Source organism: Siniperca chuatsi, linkage group LG2 (genome assembly GCF_020085105.1).
Source record: "Siniperca chuatsi isolate FFG_IHB_CAS linkage group LG2, ASM2008510v1, whole genome shotgun sequence".
NCBI classification, from domain to species: Eukaryota; Metazoa; Chordata; class Actinopteri; order Centrarchiformes; family Sinipercidae; genus Siniperca; species Siniperca chuatsi.
Genome location: NC_058043.1, coordinates 4,642,414 through 4,659,715, shown reverse-complemented (window position 1 = coordinate 4,659,715; position 17,302 = coordinate 4,642,414). Strand labels below are relative to the sequence as shown.

Genomic DNA, 17,302 nt, shown 5'->3' with positions numbered 1-17,302 from the left:
AGCCACTGGCTCAATTTCCTGCTTTGTTTGCAGCTCCGTATTATGATTTTTTCCCCCTCTATTAATTAGCTTTTCCTTATTTCATCCATGTCTTGGATCACTGTGACCTACTTCTACTTCTCAACAAGACCACTCTAAAAATGTGCATATTCTTTGGCCTCAAAAACAAGTCAACAAAGAGGAAGTTCTGCAGATTCTCCACCAGTGCCCAGATATATTTCACCCTTGGTGTTTCTATGAACTATGTGAAATAATCAGTGAGTGTGGGACACATGTCCGCCTGATGGTGATTTATGGAAACAGTGTTGTGTGATGACTTGCTGCATACAAGCAACAGTATCTCCAGATTAAAAACATTACTCTGGCAATTTTCAAAGTGAATCCTACTTTATCATTCCAATCACTTGTCTAAAAGGTCAGAATTGATCAATATGATCAATATTATTCTAAAAAGTACCTATGTAAGGGTCTGTTTTGCATTTGCATTGGGTATGCATCTTATGCCATGTCAGCAGTTAAGAGATTGTCCCCATCAAAACTAACAGCAACACTGATCGTTTGTTCAAATAGCCTCCGTGTTTGCATTTCCCATGTAAGTGAACTCTTGCAGTTGTGTGCGAATAACGGCTGATGGCTGTTCTCTTTAATAAGTCATATTTTCTAACATTGAAACAACCTGTGTTGAGTCCAGCAGCAAATGAAGAAGTAGCCTAATGTTCTTACACCTCTCTGAAAACCCATAGGGGAGTCAGGGTGGATGTTTGGGCATATAAATAGTCTAATTCCACCACCAGAGACCACTGTTTGCTTGCCAACACTCAACACTGTTTTCTTGAAACCATAATCATGTCCTTTCCCTTACCTTAACAAAACAGTTTGTTTGTCCTACTGACGTGGGCGCCACATTAGCAAAACAGTAATGCCAGTTGTTTTTTGATAGCTCTGACAAACCATCTTTTTTATTGTATGGTATAAGGACATGGTAATTACCAGTGATGCAGTTGGACTTTATGTTGTACAGCAACTTTTGCTAACTGGACAAAATAGTAGTTCTCTCCTAGTGTTCTGCCCGAAGCTGTTTAGGTTTGTGAGTACAAACATTCCCTTCCTTTAACTTTCTTGTACGTATCTAACATTAAGATTTGGTCAAGTTAAGGCAACTAAAACTGCTAGGGTTAAGAAAAGATGGTGGTCACGATTAAAAATAACACCATGACGTTTTAGTTTTACGGCACAATAAAACTCTGCTTCTCCGAAACAACAAACGTTATTTGTACAACAAAAAAAAAAAAATCTCTTGTCAGGACAATGTGAACATAGGACATTTTAGGCATTGGCTCTGCTGTTTCTCCCTGCCGTCGGTCAGGGCAGCCTCGCTTCTTGAGAAATTTAGAAAAAGAGAGATGATGTTAACCACAAGTATCATTTCATACATTGTGTCTGTCCTTCAAGCCCTCTTATCCCTTCTCTCTCCCTCTCTTCTTATTTCATTCACATTCTAAATATTACTTCACCCTTTTTCTCTCTTCTTCCCCCTTTTGCTCTCTTGTAACCCTGCCTTGACATAATGAGGCCAGCAAACCAAAAGTGTGAAGCCTCAGTCCCTCTCTCTCTGTCTCTTCCTCTTCTGGCTTTTATTTGTTGGCTGTTTTTTTCCCGTGGGCTCACTGTTGTCACTGGCAGCCGACTAAGGGAGCTGAGAAAGGCCAAACAACAGTTTTTGAAAAGGTTTCTGAAAGGGCTTCTTGAAAGCGTCAGCCCGGGCCCTTATCTGCCTTTTACCACCACACAACGCTGGCACTTGTCACTGCCTTCGTTCTTTACCCCTAATATGCAACACAACCTGTCATCACCTCGATTTCTCTCACTCCCTCTCTTTCATTTCGGTCTTATTTTGTTTCTCCTCCCTCTTGCTTGCTTGCTCTTTCAGTCTCGCTACTTCTCATGTCCTGAAGGCTGTTTTTCCTCTTTTAACCTTACTGTCATTTATTCCAGTCCTTATCCCTCTCTGCCTGTCACTCTGCAGTTTCAGAACTTTTTTCCTTGTTACCCCTTCATTTCTATTTTACTCATTCTCTCTTATGTCCTCATTGACATTTTTTCTTGTTCTCCTTTAACCTTTTCTCCCATATTTCTTTTTCCTCATATGATTTCTCTTTGCTCTCCTTTTTTCTTTGTGTTATCGTGTCTCTAATTGTATTCTTTTCACCTGTCTTTCTTGCTCCACTTTTATTGTCTGTACCTTTTGCCATCTATCATTATTTGGTTCATTCTCTCTCATTACTTTTAGCCAGGCATCACCTATAGACAGCAGCACCGAACAGACAGTGCTACTGATATGCATAAGAAATAAATGCGGCTTCTGTTGTTTGTTCCTAAAGTGTGTCCTGAAGCCGGTCATCACCCCCTGGAAACTAACTGTCCTGCTGTAGCTTGTTCTTGACAGATGGGTAACATTTTAAAGTGGGCAAGTCTCAAGAGCTTGCAGTCAGCTCACTCAATCAAAACTCATGTATCAATATGATGGTGGCATAGAAGTGAAATATTAGCCCAAAACTTTGATCTTATACTCCACAATCTTTGATAAGATAGTATGTGTTTTTGCCATGATCAAATATAAAGTGTTCTTTCACTGTATGACCCACAGAGTCTGGTAACTATCTCATTGTTTCCAACAGTCTTGCTGTGAATGGAGCATTTTCTTTTACATTTTTGTCATTGCTAAAGGAGTGAATAGGACAATAGTGGTGAATCTTACAAGCGACTGAACTGTTAAATGTGCACTGTGTGGGCATAAATTGAAAATTTGTATTTATGTTATTTATATAAAAGATTATATGTTTAGCAACCACCAAACATCACTGCAATACTTGAAATAATTGTGCAATATACTCTGTTTAATACTGCTGTGCAATATACTCTGTTTCCAGTTTAAAATTTCCTATTTATTGATATTTATTTATCCTTCTATTACTGCTGTGCAATATCCACCATCTCATACTCACCTTAATAAGCTACACTTAACTTGACAGTACTCATTTTTGCACTTTTACTTATTACTTATATTATTACATTGTATTATTATACCGTACATACTTATCAACCTCTAAATCCACTTGGTACTTACACTTATTTTAGCTTTTATACTTATATCCACTTTGTTCTTAATTTATCTGACCTGTATTATAGCGTATTATATTTTGATTTGCTTAGTACTTCTATTCCTGTGTGCATTGATGTAAAGGTGAGCAGCTATAACAAAAGAGTTTCCCCTCGAGGATCAATAAAGTATTTCTGATTCTGATTCTGTTGTTTGGCAACCAATGAATTTAACTTTTCAACTTTTTAAATTATTATTTTTTTGGTATTAAATACAACAACCACCAATGAGCACAAAATTGCTAAACAAATCAGCGATATGGACTGCGATTCAGAGGCCTGGAACCAGGCTTTCCGTTAGCAGCCGGGCCAACCATGTAAGCTTACCATTAAAGCTACAAATGGAAACAATGTATTTAGCTACTTTTTATAATTTTTTTAGCTAAAATATGACTGTTGGGAAAACAAATAGACAGTGGAGAAGTGCATTATGCTGCAGGAGTAGTTTCTCTATGGATACCTTTCTGTTTTTTTCTAATCATCATTTGAGTCAATTATGGCCAGCATGAATTGAAGTTGACCACAACCACTGTGCTCTATAAAAATGCAAACATTTAACATCCACCTTTCAAACCTGCACATGTTGAGTGTTTGATACTAAAAAGATAAACAGTGATGGACTGAGCACATTCTGAATGGAACATGCAGCTCTTTCAGCTCAGGTTTATAATGACTATCTTCGTCCTGCTGCAAGAAACTGTAAGGTGGTGCTAATTGTTTGCCTGTCTGACACTGGAGTGAAGTGTTGCTGAACATGACACTTGCTTTCAGGTAGTTTAGAGAAACACTGAAAATAATTAAAAATGCACCCTTTTTGCCTTCTGGATGATGGAAATGTGCTGGTATGGTGTGCTTATATTTTATTCAACAACAAACTGATAACAAAAAGTTCTTTTTTACATGTTTGTCAGTTTTGTCTCAAAGCCTCAAGCTTTGCAGGGATTTGCAGGCAGAACGAGTTTTAAGTGTCAGAGCAAGTTTAAATCTGACAGGAATGTGCTCATTTTGCAGCTTCAGTTTCAATAATCCATATTTTTCCCAGATTGTGGGATTCATAGATTTTGGTCAGTTCAGTATAATCGCTCCATAGCTGAATATCATTTTACACTATGTCTAACATCCCTCATCACTCTCATTCTTTCTCTCTTTATCAACTTGCTTTCCATCTCCCCATTATACCTCCGGCTGTCGTCACCCTGCATCTCTTTATTCTTCTCTTCTTTTCTGTCACTCTCCCTCTTCTCTCCACCAGTTCCCTTCTTCCTCGTCATAGCAGTTTTTCAACTGCTAATTCAGTCTCTCTTTCTCTCATCTATCTCTCCTTGTCCCTCTCCTCTGTCTTCCTCCCTTACTCACCTTCCACTCTTTGTGAATTTACCTACATCTTAAACTCCGACTCGTCTTTTTTCACTCCCACTCCTTTCATTTCATTCATTTCTGTCTCTCTCTCATAATCTTTCACCCATATCCCTTGATCTCACTCTCTCTCCTCACCTCCCACTTTTCTTCAGTCCGTCTTGTCACGGTTAATCTCACAGGAAAAATGACAGCATTGGTTGTTTGTTCTAATACCTAAATGTGTATAAGATACGTTCTATATGATTTGTAAGGACACATGCTTATTGTCTGGATTGTGTTCTCTGACAAAAAAAAATTCTACAATAAAAAATACTTCATTTAAGACTGGGACACCCGAGACTGGGGTTCATATCCTGAGTCAGGTGTGACTGTATGACCTGTTTTATTGTTTAGTTTGAAGGACTTCCTGTCTATCTTTCTCTTTCCTGTTGCCTCTTTTTCTCTGTATCCTTTCATCTCTCTTCCCTCTCCATAACACCATCTCTTTCTTCTTTCCGCGGTCCCTGTTGACTCTTTCCATTTCTGCACTTATCTTTTTCTCTTCCTGCCTCTCTTTTTATACTGCATGTTTCTCATCTTTCACTTCCCTCCCTATCCCTTTCACTTTTAGCCTGCTTCTTTCTCTTTTTCCATCTTTCCCTCAATCTTACCACATTTGTCTTCGACGTCCCGACTCCATTTCTGCCTCAGTCTATCAGTTGCTCACTTTCACTTTCCCTCCTCGCCCTCCCCACCCTCCCCTCCTCATTTCTCTCTTTTTCCCTCTCTCGGGTGGGGGTATAAATAGGACACCTAATAAAGTGCTAATTAATCTCTGGTGACAAAATCAAAGAAAACACATCTGCATTGCTGAGAGGAGCGACGGAGGGAGAGAGGGAGGAAAGGAAAAGGGGTAGACAGGAAGAGAGGGGGAACATGGGGAAGGATGGAGAAAGAGGGAAAGAAAAACGCAGAGAGGCAGCCAATGAAAGAATTAGAAAAACAAGAGAGCGAGAGAGTCGGCAACAGATTTAGGTAAAATGCTTGGATAACATCCTTTGAGAAGTTATGATTTAAACATTTGAATATACAGGATCATCAGGTTAACTGATCTTAGGTTCTGTATTCCACACAAAAAAGGAATAACCAAGGTAACTATTGTATATCATGCATATGTAACTGAATTGTATACAAGTCAGCAGGATGAAATTATAGAGAATAAAAAGTGTGAGGGAAGGATGGGAAAGCCATTACTTTTAGGAAGGAGACAAAGAGATATAGATGGATGGTGAGAAGAAGCTGTAATGGCCAGTGGTTGAAAGATGTGATGGCAGTGAGAGAGATGTTTCAAAGTCTGTAGAAGGATTAATGTACAAAAAAGCTAAAATGGTGGCGCATACTGTTGTGTCACATTAGTCATCTCAGCTCAACTTCCACTTAGATTCAGCAAGTTGGACACTTGGCTCAGTCGTCAATCAGCCCATTTCTGGTGCTGAATAATTTACAGAGCTCGCCTCAAGTCTACATCTCAACCACACAGTGAAATCACTGTCATTTATATACCTTACTTTGTGCTAGAAATCTCTAATTGACACATTCTTGATGCTAAACTGTAAAACAAAATTTAAGTAATGCAAAATGTTTCGTAACATGTGACCAACTCATATGTTATTGCATGTTAAACGTGTCATTTCTTAAATGTCACATGTACTTGCAAGAATAACAGCACAAGTTGACCACAGTGCAGTTTTTGATTCGTCCAGCTCCATTTGAAAAGGTTCAAATCTCCACAAAAAGTCAAGCTCCACCTTCAAGTGTGCAGTGTTTCCTCCTTCACCCAGATTCACAAAGTTGTAAGTGTGTAACCTTTCACCTCCACTAAGTAAGTTCCCTGGGGGAAGCCCTAGACCATAAAGCTTTCCACTGAAACTTAGAATGATGATAACAGTAATACACATCCATACGTATAAGAAATCAGATCTAAACATCTTATTAGACTCAACCTAGGTTGACATTTTGCAGACCATTGGTGCATTATTGATCTATTCTGCAATCAAATATCAATATATTATGCATATAGCATCATCAATAATACTTTTTTACATTAACTTTAAATCACAGTCTCCCTGTAATATGAAAAAAGCTGCTTGTTAATACTGCCAGCCAATAGCATCTTAGTCTGCAGATCTTTGCAGCTTTCACCAGCTTTCAGCTTGTTGTTGTGGTTTAGAGGTCTGTAAGTTTGAGTGCCTCCAGCTCTTTTGGGCCCCTCAGTATAAAGCTGTGTGCAGTCACTCCTAGCTCACATGCTAACATTAGCCAAATTTACGCTAAAGAAAGGCAAACAGGCACAAGGAAAAATTCCAACATTTAAAGAACCAGTGTATAAGATTTAGGTCGATCTATTGGTAGAATATGGCAGAAGTGGAATGTAATATTTATTTATTGTATGTTTTCATTAGTGTAATCACCTGAAAATAACAATTGTTGTGTTTTACCTTAGAATAAGCCCTTTCTATCTACAGAGGGAGAGGGTCCACCATGTTGCACTGCCATGTTTCTACCATAGCCCAGAACAGACAAACCAAACACTGGCTCTAGGCCTTTCATGTTTTTCGTGAGTTACACAGCCACCGTACATTCTCCTACACGCTTGGAAGGGGAGGGTGAGGCGAGCGGTATTCAGTTGGTTGCAGACTGCAACCTCACTAATCGCTAGATGCCAATAAATCCAGCCTAACCTCACCAGAAAACCGGCCGTATAGGTCGATTGTGAAAGCAGCTTATTACGACCCATATTTACGTTTCTTGTTAGGCCGCAACCTTGAGCTGGTTGGGGTGGTGGATGGATCAAACAAATACAGGACTTTCATCCAGGAGACAAGGGTTCCTGTCCTGTCTGAAACCAAGGCAATGTTGACTTACTTAAGTCAAGTAACTTACGTAACTTATTTTAACCCAAACCACGATCTTTTCCTAAACCTAACCAAGTAGTTTTGCTGTCTAAACCTAACAAAACTGTGACCGTTTCACAACATTAATCACGTGTTTAACGTCACGTGACTTACGTAACGTACTTAAGCCGTACGCCTGTCGCTGTCATTGACAATCAACCTATTCTGTCATTTAGGTATGACGATGTGTTGACTAAATCCTACACACTAGTCCTTTAACACTATATATACACAGTATATATAGTGTTAAGACTGGAGTCCACTTTCTGCTCTCTAGTGGTCATTTTATCTTATTATTTAATTTCTTAATGTTCCATGCTCTGTTTTTGCCAAAAATCTTAGAATACTCAAGAACAGGTTTAGTACTAGCCTACAATATAAAATCATGCTTTCATGATAAAAAATGTTTCCCTGAATTAGAAATTGTTTGTTTTTTTTTTGTTTTTTTTACGTAAGTCTTAAACAAGTCTTATTAAGTCTGAGAAGTGGAACCTGCAGATACTCTGTGAGGCTGCAGCGAGAGGTTCCTGGTGGATGGGCAGCTAATCTGCAAAATATCCATCAGCTGCCTGGAGAGAAGAGACAGCGTTTTCACAGTCACCATTGGTTAGTTATTCCCTGAGGTTCAGTGTGTAATAGGTTTGATGTGACTTCACAGGCAAACCTGCAGGTCTTGGAATTATTAAGCTTCAGAGAGACTTTGACTCGGTGGGAAAAATCACAGGCAACTTGTAGCCCTTGCAGCACTACAAAGCAGAGCTACAGCGTGGACTGATACCAGCTTTTGCGGAATGACTAGAGGGACTTGGTGTTTTTTGAGACTGAACAAAGGAACATTTCTTACACAGAGCAGCAGGGTGACATTCAGTGAAAATGGGTTCAAGTTCTTCGTGTTGGCAGGGGAACAACTTACTTAAGTGACATAGAACAAGACACTGAACAGCTGACTTGATCCTAATTCTGACCTCTGACCTCCCTATTGGGAGAGGGAAGTAAAATAATGTTCACACAGGGTTTTATCATCTATGACATTACAGTGCACATGTTTGTTATAATTTCCTGTAAACAGCAGATGGTTGAGAGTTGTCCTTTTTTATTTATTTTTTACCACAAACAGGTGCAACAGATTTTTGATTTTATTTATGCATGTTTTGTTTCAGGATGAGATTGACATAATTACTTTCACTCTGAGTGCTTAGCTTAGATATATTCAGTTCTTGTAATCCATCCTACAGTGAGTACTTTTTTTTAACTTAATAGTTTATTTTTTTTAATCTAATTCCTTGTTCACATTAATATTTTATTGTGTTTTAACAGTCACAGGTCATGAGATGTTTCAGAACAGCTAACCCTAAGATGCTGCTAAATTATGCACAGGGGACGTCTATATGTGCAGACCTCTTGTGGGGCTCAGCAGATAAATTTTAACTCCTCTTGTAGTCATTACTGTGTGGCTCTCAACTTTGACCTTTTCACTATAATGTCACTGATCTTTACTGAAGCTTGTTCTCTGTCAATCTGGAAGAAAGCATCTCCTAAATGGCACAAAAGTGAGTCCTCATTATAACACACATGCCATATGCGTACAACTCTCTAATATTAATGTATGAACACCAGTGGTGCACTCTGAAATCTGTGGTGTTACATTCATTGTAGAGATGAAATTGCAGATACAGTGATTGAGGAAGTCATAGTTGTTACTGCAGACTGAGCGACCCACTGCAGTAATGATTTGTTCTCTTCAGCTGTCAGAAGTTACTCAGTTTCTATTTAGTGAAAGACATTAGGCTTTTGAAATATACTGACCTCGTGGAACTGTGACACTTTCAGAAATACAGTATCTCCACAGTATTAACACCAGATAGACGCAGTAAACCTGACAGTGATTTATCTCCTACACTGTGTGACAATAAAGGCAACTTTAACTCACACTTCCTCTGGGTATTCAGATTGTTGTTATTATGACAGTAATCCCAGGGTATGCTGCAGTGCGCCCTGACAGGCCGATAGGTGGCGTTTTGTCCCCATTTGCCTCCATTTCCACTGCTTCTCCAGGCTTCACATCAAAGCAATAGATCCCCAAATTCATAAATAAATCAGCAGAAGAGGAAGAGGGAAAAATTGCACATCGTTCTCCTACAAACACAGACAGAGGAGACTGGAGGAGCGCCACATGCACACGGTAAAATCAGCTGTAGAAATCACAGTTTCATAAAAACACTATAAGAAAGAATATATGCTAGAAATAAATAGTAAAGTTAAAAGAAACACGATAAAACCACATATAAGGCCACTTTTAATGAACAGTTTAGCTATCATAGCAACACCACATATCTCTAGGAAAAAAAGTGACTATGGGAATATTTTAGAGATATTATAGAGATATTGTCGAAGATGCAATTCCTTAAAGTACCATTTAAAAACTATGAAATTCAACATTGTTCCTAGATTATAAACATATTAAAACATCGTGAATGTCATATAAAACACATTATCAGGTAACTATTTAGTAATAATTTACTCTTGAGGACAAAAATCTTAAAGTCCTGAATAGGGAAATATTACAGTGTTACTATAGCATGCAATCCATAATGTTACCATAACTCACAATGAATCACAATGATCAGCCAAAAATATTAAAAAGAGAATTTAGTGCAGAAATCTCACTATAAACTATATTGGGCTATTGAATAGCACGCAGACACCTCAAGTCCTTATAGAATTATTATAGGCTAATAGTGATTTGTCGGCATAATAGAGCACATAAAGCAAGACAAACAATTCAGTCACTATTCACAAAGATAAGCCATAAAAACATCTTACAGTAAAATCACTGTAGCATGCAAAGTACTTATAGAAATATTATACAACTGATAGTAATTTATCAATGTTAAACATGCAAAACAAGACTTGTTTATGTATATTTGGGGGCCGTGGAGGAAGTGGTGGTGGGATAGTAAACGTGTGTTTGGAGATGATGACATTAACCTTACCAGTAACACAGAAGGGTAAAAGATCACCCTCTCAGATACAAAAACATTGCTTTATATGTCTCTTGTCTGTGATCAAACATCCAGCACTGTCCATCACTATAAAGTGAGAAACACACGCCTGATGGGGGAATATTTAGCTGGCAGCAGCCCGCAAAAAGCATCAAGTACAAGAGAGATCAATCAAACGATGATCGATGGCAGCAGATGTGCAGAGGGAATATAGCCTGGAGCGGTTTGGGTGCTTCTAGTTGCAGCTATAAGCACAAAACAGTGAACTAATGAGTACAATAATGAGGAGAAAAGAGAATTTTTTTGTCTATTTTTTACCTTTCTGCAGCAGCCTTCTCTTCAATATAGCCTGAAGAAAAAGCATTTTCCCCCACACCGGTTCCAGACTGGATGGGTAATTCTCTCCTCATGGAAGAGCAGAGGAGGAAGAGGGAGGAAGAACTTCTGTCGTCTGCATGCACCTCTCTCTCTCTCTCTTTCTCAACCTCCTCCTCTATCTCCGTTTACTCTCTCAAAGGGACCCCCTCCCTGTTGACACCAGCTGAACTGTAGGCTGTCTGTGTTTTGGTGCGTGTGTGTTTTAACACTCCTCAGAAAACAGGAATAAAAACCTGTCTCTATAAATGACTTTCATCAGGTCTGTTCTCAGTCTGGTGCTTCCAGTCTGGTTCTGTCCTGACAGAGCTGATATCCATGTTTTCACATGTTCTCCTCCTCATTTTCTTTATGCGCTAATTTAATTACAGCATTCTCTCTCTCTTCCCCTCTCCCTCTCTCAGTTTCTCTCCTGATTATGCAAAAAATTGTAGTTCAAAGCCTTCGGGACTTTTGATGCCCTAGTTTTTTTTTTTTTCTTCAGAGTCTGTGTCTAGTGGGCTTGTATGTGTATGTGTAGCAGGTTTCTCTCTCTCTGTGTGTGTGTGTGTGTGTGTGTGTGTGTGTGTGTAAAGTGTAGCCAAAAGATGAAAGCTTCCAACACTGAAACCCACCATATCATGACTTATTTCTTGGCTCCCCTGTCGGTTGGTGATCATAAGGTGACCGATGTCGCTTGAAGTGACATGAAACCAAGAAACACTCTCCCTCAACACACAAATTCCTCCCATCTATCCATCCTACATAACCAGTGATTCCTGTTCAGAGTTTCGTTGAGAAACATCCTGCATGGCTCAATATCAGAGGGCTAAAGCCAAAGGTAGCCTACACTTTTTGAGAATTGTGTGTGCTTTTACAGTCAAAATTGGCGAACAAACCATACAAACATGTGGAGATTACCGAGCCCCTCACAAACAAACTCAGCATAGAGGAGAAGAAAGAAACTAAGCTAGTTAAATAAGACAGATAGGACCCCTTTGGAGCTAAATACTGAACTTCAGCACCATGGACAGCAACTACTAATACACTTAACACTACTGCTGAAACCTACTGTATATATAAATGGTAAATGGCTGCATTTATATAGCACTTTTATCCATAGCACTTTACAAATTTGCCTCTCATTCACCCATACACACACTCACACACCGATGGCAGTGAGCTACCAATCAAGGAGCAAGGACACAGGAGGAGCTGGGGATCAAACCGACAACCCTGTTACCAGCTCTATCTGCTGAGCCTCAGCCGCCCCCAACACCCCCACCATGCACTGGTCACTGTGCAAAATTCAAGGTTACACCCTGGACATTGCCAGTCCATCACATGGTTAACCAAAGAGGCTAAACCCTGATGTACACACTCAAAACCTCATGCTGAGTCCACAAGGGCTTAAAACTGCGTCACTGCACAATGAGCAAGTGCTTAAAGGCTCTGGTGTGATCAGTGTAGATTTTTTACAGAGTCTGCAAACCTGTACGCTTTTTTAGGAAGTAATTGCCCATAATTTAGGATAGCATGCAATGATATTTGCATTCAGAAAATGTAAAAGAAAGCAAAAGAAAACAAAAAAAATGTTAGGATGGTTTAGCTCTAAATATCTATCTTGCTAGTGTGTTTTGTTGCATACATGCAATACAGTAGTTTGAATCTTCAGACAACTGTGTATAGAAAAAAAGAAAATCCAAATCTGTTTAATCACATAAATGTCCAAGCATGTTGAAGATGTCTGTATTAGACAATGTCATCATTGTACCCAAGGCATTATGTGATATAAAAAATAGCATTGCGTCTTTTTTTCTCCCTTATAAAGCATTTAGAGTCTTCTCCCCGTCTTACAGTTGCTTTAACATAGCTGTCACCAATGAGTCTGTGAGACTGGAGATCACAATTCACCTGGAGACAAATTCTCAAGCTCTTTGTAGGGCAACCACTGCCAGTCCCCCGCAGCAGAGGAACAATATACGCCTATATCCACAGACTTGTACATCCCCTACGAACAGTGAACAGACTTTTTTTTATCCTCCAAGCTGTCAAACAGAGGAAGGCTGCAGTAGCACCAGGCAGCTTCCAGGCATGTGGAATTATAAAACGGGGCATCGCTAAACAAGCAAGTGTTTTCCATCAACATCGCCTGGGCAACATAAAGGTTAAAAAAACTATAGTCACCAGGCTTCTGTCTTTCACATGCGGAGGCACTGCTGCGCTCGGCTACAAGAACTGTCACAGAGCGAAGTTTCACAAGTTTCTGTCTCGGGGAAAAAAATCTTTTCGCGTCTTCATGTGTCAGCGTTGAAATATCTGAGGTGAGGCGAACATGAAATACAAAAGCTACCACAGAACGTTTTGATTAGATTCGCACACCAGTGACACACTGAAAAATGATGGATTGTGCAACATATAAAAAAGTAAGATGTGTTAAAGGTAGATCTATCTTTGGCTGGTAACAGTTTAACAGTACAGATTCTCCACATTTTAGAGGTACTAAACAATGTACCTGAAGTAAGAAATTCTATTTTCACCAGTTATGTGTAGAATTCACTATAACTGGTTCTAAATTGTGGATGAAAATTAAATTAAGGATGTGTATACCCTACTATATGGTTGGCTAAGTTGTGAAAAGCAATACATAGAAATGAACGGGGGAGAATTCTATCTTCACACAAGTATAGAGGAATAGAAACAGGAAGTAGCTTGACATTAAAATAGTGCAGAGGAAAGTCAGGTTGTGTAGGCCAGTAGGTGTAAACTTAACAACACAGTTCAACTCTCACCTCATAACAATATGGTTTCCAGTTGGTCTTAGTAAAGTTTTGATTCTTAAAGTCATCTCTCAGGCTCTGTACTTGCCAGATATTAACCACTATCTAACATAACGTACCTAAAATACTGAGTCCGGTTTGTGCCGTTTTCACACATGCATCGCCTGGTGGAGGAATGCAATGATCACATTGTTACTGTCCACCACACAACATGTGTGTGTTTCAAAGTTTTTACTAATTTCACAAAATCCTGTGAGACCTTGTTGTACTGTATTCTGCCGCTGGTTCTATTCATCACTCTCCTGCCATGACACTTTTCTCCAACTCAGTCTCTTATTCCAACCATTGAAACACAAGAGCAGCTGATGTCAGTGCTTAGCGCAGACAAAAGGGAAGCTCTTGGTGGAACATGGTTAGAAGCCACATGGTGTGCCATGAACGTTTGAATGTCGTGGACGCAGTGTTATCAGGCAGATTGACACCATATTTTGGCGTTTCTGCCTGATGCTTTACATCGATGTGGTCAAATCACCACACCGTTTCCTTGTTGCCAACCTCGATACATATTGCTTTCTTCTCCCATGTAATCTCTCTTAATTTATATCTATTCATGGCTGTTGGGAACAGTATATTTAACACAATGATATATACACTCAAGGTCCACTTAGAAGCTTTTGGAGCTTTTAGCAGCATCGTTTTTAAGCAATGGAGCTAGCTCAGATGTCATCACTCGACCTAAGCGTGTGATGACAGGTGGTCATACTGTACTTTTTGCTCCACTACATTTTTTTGATAACTTTAATAACTAGTTACTTTGCAAATTCAGATTAATAATACAAAATACAAGACAATTATGATGTATTATTATGGATTAAGATACCCGGCAGTATATGAAGTATTAGAAATGAACCCCACTCTTAACAGCTGCATCATTATTGATGCTTACACATTAATGCATGAATAATTATAATCCAGTGATATAATGTAAATTATTCTGAAATGTCCCATTCTGCATAATGAGTATTTTTACTTTTGGTACTTTGAGTATATTTTGATGCTAATACACATGTAGATTTTGAATGCAGGACTTTTACTTGTAATACTACAGTATTTTTACACTGTAGTATTTCTGAGCACTTCTCCCACCACTGCCCCTGTCTCTGTTTAAGGATGGTCTCTTGTGTCTGATGTGAATGTCCTTCTTCATCTTTCTCCGGCCGTCCACTGGCTCCCGGTCGCTGACTTTGAACTCCATGTCAATGCTGTGACCTTTTATACAACCATTTGTTATCACATCACCAAGGATTCAGCTACATCACGTGATGACAACCGAGCCAAGTCTATTCACCAAACAAGGCGAAAGCTCAAACAAAGTAGTAATTGGACTTTTGAGTATAGATTATTTGATTACGTATCATTTGTAATGAGTTTTTTATACCCCACTTGGCCTAAATAACACAAATGCCTTACAATTGTTTTGCCTTTTACTGTAAAAATATTGAGTTGTTTTTCCTGATTTAATCCTATGCGACTAACAGCTAAGTTGCTTAAAAATACCACAGAGATGAATCAACACCTCGCTGACTCAGTCTTAACAATACCTTTACAAGCTTCACAGCGTTAGTGTTTGTCGCAGGGATGTTGTATTAGGTTGCATTAGACTGTACAGCTGTTAATGCTGTTGTGTCCGCCCGCTGTAGTGTAAGAATATTTTTGACTGACAGACAAAATATGAAAATAGAGAAAGTCATCACTTATTCATCCTGTATGATGCAAACAATTAATTTAGTCTACACTGTGCCCCGAGCACAAGTCGTTGTTTTCAATTGCACTTGCACATTTCCTCAATTATTTTCAATTAATGCCAATGGATTTCAACTGAAAAATATAAACTTGCAGCTCGTCGCCGAGGCACCATATAAGTGTCAAAAAAAGTTTTCACCATCTGAGGGAAAAGTTCTTTTCATCTTTTCCTGTGTCAACAGTGAACCATCTGAAGTCAGCGGTCCTCCGAGAGAAAGGATGTGGAAGTCTGCTGGCTCTGACTCCTGCTGTGATTTTTCATCTCTCATCTGCTAGAAGAGAGCGTGACCTCAAATTGCATGCTAAAAATTGGTAGTTTTCTGACACACACACACATTGAGACACTGACATTGTGTTGGACATAACTTAAGAATGTTTCTCCAGTCAGCATCTGGTTAATTGGCTTAAACAGGTTCAGGAGCATTTTCATTTTATCTTCAATATTAATCCATCCTCAGGCAGCTGAAGAAAACCCGTCTCCTGTTTCAGCTCATTACAATAAGCCTTCATCAACAACATTTAGACTGGCAGCAGATTTTAGCATAAACAACAGGCGAGCTAAACTCTAGGCTGCTTGAAAATTCATGTCAAAATCATTATCATTCCCACCATGTTCTGTCATCTTCATGCTCATCATCACCGTCACGACAGTCATCAACACACAGTGAATAGAAAGAAAAACTACAAACGAACGTCACTGTCCTCAAGACACCATTAAAGTCGTTACCATTGTCACAGTAACAGCAATTAAAAGCTGTCCTCAAAATAAAACCTAACTTCTAACATCCTCATCTTTCCATTTCTATGATGCTGACATTTCTTCAGAGGAATGTCTTTGGACTGTTCAGCCTTTGACCCGTTCTTTGAGACATGGCTAAAACTCAATACGATATGGCATCAGTTGCAAGATGAGATAAAACAAGCACTCCTCATGTTTATTTCATGTACTATAAACTTGCTCGTCTTTCCCCAAGGTATTTGACACGAGAGCAATGCGTATAAGCCATAAGCAAATGCAAATGTTTGCAAAGAATGCAAAGACAGACAGAGAATGCCCAACTGACTGGAAGGCAAACTGCATGGTGAGTTGGTCCAATATTGTTTCATCCATCACTCTTACTTTCAAATGTGCTACATAAAGACCATACTACTTCCTACATTAGCACTGAACAGTAACACTGGACGAAAATTGTGTGTTGTGGAATTATGAACATGAATCCCAGGGAGGCCAAGCTGCAGACAAATAGTTGCTATCTTGGTTACTAACCCCCTGTCGGTGTGAACCAGAGATGTTAGATTTACAAATCCTGCAATGAGATTGTAGTGACATTTCCATTTATCCCCTTCAGTTGACGGTGTTTAGCTTTTACAGGGATGCATAAATGCTTTGGCCTTTCTGAAGCCAATGGACTTGTTCACTTACTCCTTTTACCTTTTGATGGTGAACAAGTGCTGAACTCTGGCTGTTTGTGCCTTGCTGTACCCATTGAGCTACACGGGGCCATTGAATGAGTCATGACATGATTCAGGAGAAGCAAACAGCTCATGTGGAGGCAGTCTTTTTTCACTTGCACAGTCAACACATAAGAGCATTCTCTAGTTTCCCTGTCCATGTTTATTCTACACAATACGATCTTTTCCCATGCCCTTGATATCATCTCTCTCTCTGTGTCTCTTTCTCCATCTGTCTCTCGTAACTCTCTCTTGCCAGTACCTTGTTTAGCATGATAAACCCAAAGTCGATGCACCCATGGCTGGGGACTGCTTGTTTTCTCCAGGTCAGGTCAGGGTGTTTAACTCCGTCCCACCTGGTGTGTCAAGTTGATTAAATAGAAGGACAGCCTCAGGAGGAGTGTTCATCATATACAGTATACACACACACACACACACACACACACACACACACACACAC

General features: G+C 39.3%; 1 protein-coding gene across 9 annotated transcripts in view; it reads right to left on the bottom strand.

The window, feature by feature from the left end:
- The window catches only part of LOC122887804 (glutamate receptor-interacting protein 2-like), a 267,289-nt gene that overhangs the window by 81,669 nt on the left and 168,318 nt on the right, over nucleotides 1-17,302 (bottom strand). Inside the window, exon 1 of one of the 9 annotated variants that reach the window (XM_044221429.1) lies at nucleotides 10,772-11,692. The exons of the other annotated variants lie outside the window; for them this stretch is intronic. Within the exon in view, the coding sequence (XP_044077364.1) occupies nucleotides 10,772-10,817 (46 nt within the window). The 5' untranslated portion in view covers nucleotides 10,818-11,692. Of the gene's footprint in view, nucleotides 1-10,771; nucleotides 11,693-17,302 lie in introns of those variants that run through there. 9 annotated transcript variants of the gene reach the window in all.